General features: G+C 34.1%; 1 protein-coding gene across 1 annotated transcript in view; it reads left to right on the forward strand.

Moving 5' to 3' along the window:
- The window catches only part of CR1L (complement C3b/C4b receptor 1 like), an 89023-nt gene extending 84415 nt beyond the window's left edge, over positions 1-4608 (forward strand). Inside the window, exon 10 of the mRNA XM_021717698.1 lies at positions 4535-4608. Coding sequence (XP_021573373.1) covers positions 4535-4593 — 59 coding nt within the window. The 3' untranslated portion in view covers positions 4594-4608. The remainder of the gene's footprint in view (positions 1-4534) is intronic.
- The last annotated feature ends 343 nt before the right edge of the window (positions 4609-4951 follow it).

Genomic DNA, 4951 nt, shown 5'->3' on the forward strand with positions numbered 1-4951 from the left:
GCCTGCGGTGGCCAGGAGCGGCCACTGCACTCCAGTCTGGATGACAGAGTGAGACTCCAACTAAAAAAAAAAAAGTCCTCAAAGGGAAACATTTTGTCAATTTGGAAGAGGTGAAACAAAAAACATTAGAAACACTAAAAGACATCAAAACTGACGAGTTAAAAACTGTTTTGAATGGTGGGAAAAGCATCTCAACAGGTGTATTATATCAAATGGAGAGTACTTTGAAGGTGACTGAAGTTTAAAGATGTAAGAATAAATATACAAATTTTTATAAATCCAAGTTTTGGGAGGGAGTCCCCCTTGTACATCCCATATTTTCTTTCTTTACATTAAGAAATGAAACTCAGAGAATTTTAAATCATAAGGTATTTGTAGGAGGAGAATCAATAATTTTTTTTTTTTTTTTTTGAGACAAGGTCTTGCTATGTTGCCCAGCCTGGTCTTGAACTCCTAGGCTTAGCAATAGCCTCTCAACTCGGAGTGCTGGGATTAAGGCGTGATTACTGCACCAAGCCAGAATCAATAAATCTTGATTGAAAACATGCCTCACCTTTGCCAAGGGCAAAGTAGATTTTGGGGTCATAGATATTTCTAGTATGTTAAATAAAACTAGCAGTAAACATTAAAATATCAATTTATTTTTGATTTTTATAATTTCAGAGGTAGATTGTAGCCTCCCACTGTTTATGAATGGAGTCCAGAAGAAGTTGGAAATGAAGAAGGTATATCGCTATGGAGATAACATAACTTTGGAGTGTGAAGATGGGTATACACTGGAAGGCAGTCCCTGGAGTCAGTGCCAGGCAGATAACAGATGGGACCCTCCTCTGGCCATATGTATATCTCGTAAGTGCAAGTGCAAGGAATGTGGGCCTTTCCTAGTCATGGTTACTGCTCATTCATTCATCCATTCTGGCATCAAGTGCAGAGTGATGTTTATGGCAGATGCTAGGAGCTAAGGACCTAGCCCTTACTCATGCCCATCTCCTCCCAAAATTCCCATAGCAGTGAGAGGAAGGCCAGTCTTTCTCTTCTCATACTTCTCACCTCATCTCTGCATCTTTTTTCTATCACTCTATGGTTGCACGCATCACATTGTAATAATTTATTTACAGCCTGTGAGCCTTAAAAGCCAGTAGCACATCAGTGGTAGAGTAGGCCTTAGGACATGTTTTCAGCATGAGTCAGGGAGTACATTAGAGCAACTGACCAGTCTTCCTCACTGTTGTAGGCTACAGGATTTTAATCTAGTATAGCTGGATCCAGAAGATACAGAAATCAAGTGTGGCCCTCTGCTGGCTACTGGGGGTACTGTATGATGGAAAATCCTAAGGCGTGAGTTTGTACACGTCAAGGAGATGAGCAAAATGAATTGTTTATCCAAGTTAGTGCTACACTTTTCCTTCTCCTCAACTCTTTTGATCCTTATTTATAATATGTGGTTATATGCCAAGATTGTTCAAGATCCATTTTTACAGTTAATCCCTTAAATGTGTTAACTGATCTGACTCACAAATAATAATTCTAAATTATCAGCTTAATATCAAATTATATTAACAAATAATATCAAATTACACTAACTCCCTTAATATAAAATTATATTAACTTCTTTGGCAAAAAGTTCATTGGATAACTACCTGAATGCTATTAGAATATTCTGAAGATCTGGCTAAGATTGATAGAAAATTCAGATAATTAGAGACTAACCCTACCAAATACCATAACAAAATATAAAGCCATATTACATAAACCACTTTGTACCAGGTCAAAAATAGACATATAAATAAATGAAACAAAATTTATATTAATAAAATAAAGGCTATTTCAAATAAAAAGAAAGCGTCCTACAGATACAATAATGAAAACATCATAAATCCATGGGAAAAGGAAAGTTATAAAATAATATAGCTAGCAATAGAAAAAAAAGCTGTTCTTTTTATCATTCAATACATACCAGTTATAATAAAATTTTTAAAGTTTTAAAAGTCAAATTATAGAAAAGCTAAATTTAAAAAATAAAAGTAGTTTATCAAACAACCAGAAGTAGGCCAACTTTTGAAAATGAGATATGATAGAAAAAAAAAAAAATCATAAAACGTGGTGGTTTTTTTTGACCCGTTGACCAACTTGACTTAGAACTTATGAACTTTCAAAAGTAAATAGGAAAGCAATAGGTAGATAAGAAATTTGTGGGAAAAACAATGAAGTGTTAATAGTGTTATCATACAAGTAGCAGTAGTGGTGATTGTAGTAGTAGTATTAGTTGTAAAAACAAGTTAACATATATTGACTACTTAGAACCACTATTCAAAGATAGATAGATTCTAATTTAATGATACAAAAACCTATGAGGAGGATAGTATTCTTATTATCCCATTTATAGATGTGGAAACTGAGAAGTAGAGGGTTTGGTAACTTTTCCAAGACCACAAAATGGGGTACTCTGGATCCAACCAGGTAATCTACCTATCTGTAGAGACTGTGTACTAGAAATAAATGGACAAAGGATCTTAGTATATAATTCAACAAAAGAAAAAATTCCAATATTGTCATAATGAAATGGAAAGCTATTAGGCCAGGTTCCCAAACACCATACAATAAGCAGTTCTTCAGATTGATGAAGGAGATAATATAAAGAATAAGCATGGGCTAACTAACAGTTAACCAGTAGGTTCTTGGAATTCTGACTTTAGTAGACTTATGAATTGAGTTGGACCATATGTGAGCTCCTTTTGTTCCACCTGGACGAAGAGACTAAAAGCAGGCCCCTTTGCCTTCTTGTTCCCAGTATCTTCACTAGTCTTGGTCTTTGAAGTCATACTGCTTTGTAGTAAAAGGAAAAAAAAAGAGAGAGACCTTGGAAAATGGAGGGGGAAAAAAGTATTATCCCTAAGGCTTGGGATAGATTGCTCAAGATACCAGTCCTAGGTCTTCCTAAAATGGAAGGTGAAGAAATAAACTGGGGAGGTGGTCCAGACGTTGAATAACACACCATAGAGAATTTTGAGAAAGAATAGCAATCCAAACAGGAAAAGGAACCTCAGTACAGCGTCAGAGGAGAATAATTTCTTGGAATGTTCAGATCCTCCATATCCCCATTTCAGTGGCTCAATTATTTCAGAGGCCTGACTCTATCTACAACTTCAGAGCAAGGGGTGATCTCATGCTCCCCATTAAGGCCAGAATTAATACATGTAATCCATATTTAACTATGCTTTCTCAAGAGTAGTTAGCATGGTGTTTCATGCAAGACAAATAAGTTCAACTCTCGAGAAGATGTAAAAACTAAGAGAATTTTCACTAGAATCTCTCAGAGAGGATTAAAGAAGAATTACACTATGTAACACTCATAAAAATATCCTAAAATCTACTTTACCCATTTCTGTCCCCTAGGGTTTCATTAATTAGAGCAACTGCTTTCCCAGAATGTAGCTTCTCGCTCTTCCACCCAGACTGTCTCTCAGAAGCTCTAGCACAAGTTGACTTATTTAAGTTACATATCTCTTAATATTCTCCTCACCTTCTGGATCGTCTTATTTCACAAAACGTCTCCATGCCATCTCTAAGTAAAAGGAGTTTTTTTTGTTTTGTTTTGTTTTTTCTGCACAGTTAACACAACATAGCCCTAAAAGAGGAGCAGGGAAATGCAGAAACTATCTTAGAATGCAGGATTTGGAGAAAAGGTGTAAATATCTACTTACTTTAGCATATAAATATATGGAAGCTGTTTAATGTCTCTAGAACAGAAGAAACAGAAAAAAAAAGAATGAGGTAACATTTTTTAATTGCCCATTAAATTAACAACAACAAAAAGGTTTTTATGTGAACACCCAATAAAAAGCAGGGATGTGATGAAACTGATATCCTTATATGTTGAAAGTACCACTGCAAATTGGTAAAACTCTTATGAAAACAATTATGAAAAGTATGTAGAGAATATTACAAATATTAATGTCAGTTATCTCTCCTAGGAATCCAATCTAATGAAATAATGTAAAATATAAAGATATTTAATGTATTTTATTAAGGGTTTCATAACAAAGAAAACTAAAAACAACTTAAATATACAATAAAAATAACTGAATACACTGATACATCTTCTAGAATAGATAGATGATATTAGTTTGCCTCTGTTGCATTTATATTATATAATTATGTGAAAACTTAGATGCATAGGAACATGTATCAGAAGAGAATGTACCAAACATTTTTGGGTATTAGAATTATGGGCAATACTTTTGTTCTTTTTTTACACATTTTCTGCTATAATTATATTACTTTTATGACAAAAATATTAATTTAGAAAGAAAAAAAGGTTTCACTGAATTTCACATCTATAAGAAAAAAAGGTTTCACTGAATGCATAGGATAAAACGAGAGTGTGTCAGTGAAACTAGTGACTTTTTATCCAGAAAAATATTAGACTGAGTATTGAAGAAACATCAGGACAATTTATCACACTAGCTGAGGTCCTGTTCAATCATATTGGCACACCAGACTGATGTTTTTGTGGCTTTTGTCTTCCTTTTAGGCCCACAAGTTGCTCTCCTAATTGGTAAGTTTTATGAAGGGTTTGCTGAGGAATTCTAGCATCTTTAACAGTAAGTATCCACTTATAGTGATGAAATGTAAAAAGAGAAACTAGAAAGAAAATAATATTTAGGCTAGAGTGTGGTGAAACTGGCATCCTTATTTGCATACAGAGTAACCTTCATCAGAGGTACTATCTTTGAACTATTACAAATGAATAATCATTCATCAGTGTTACATTTTTTTTTATTATTTTAATGTGACTAGAGAATGCAACTTCCTCTTGGGTTTATAGCCTGAAAGCATGCTTCCAGATGGTAGTCATGCCCATTTATGCAAATGAAAAGCCATAAGACTAGTTTTCTGAGCCCATTTCTGTGATCTACATCTATAAGAAAAAAATAGTTTTATAATATTA

Source organism: Carlito syrichta, unplaced genomic scaffold, assembly GCF_000164805.1.
Source record: "Carlito syrichta isolate Samal-C Ts95f unplaced genomic scaffold, Tarsius_syrichta-2.0.1 Scaffold310050, whole genome shotgun sequence".
In the NCBI taxonomy this organism is placed as follows: Eukaryota; Metazoa; Chordata; class Mammalia; order Primates; family Tarsiidae; genus Carlito; species Carlito syrichta.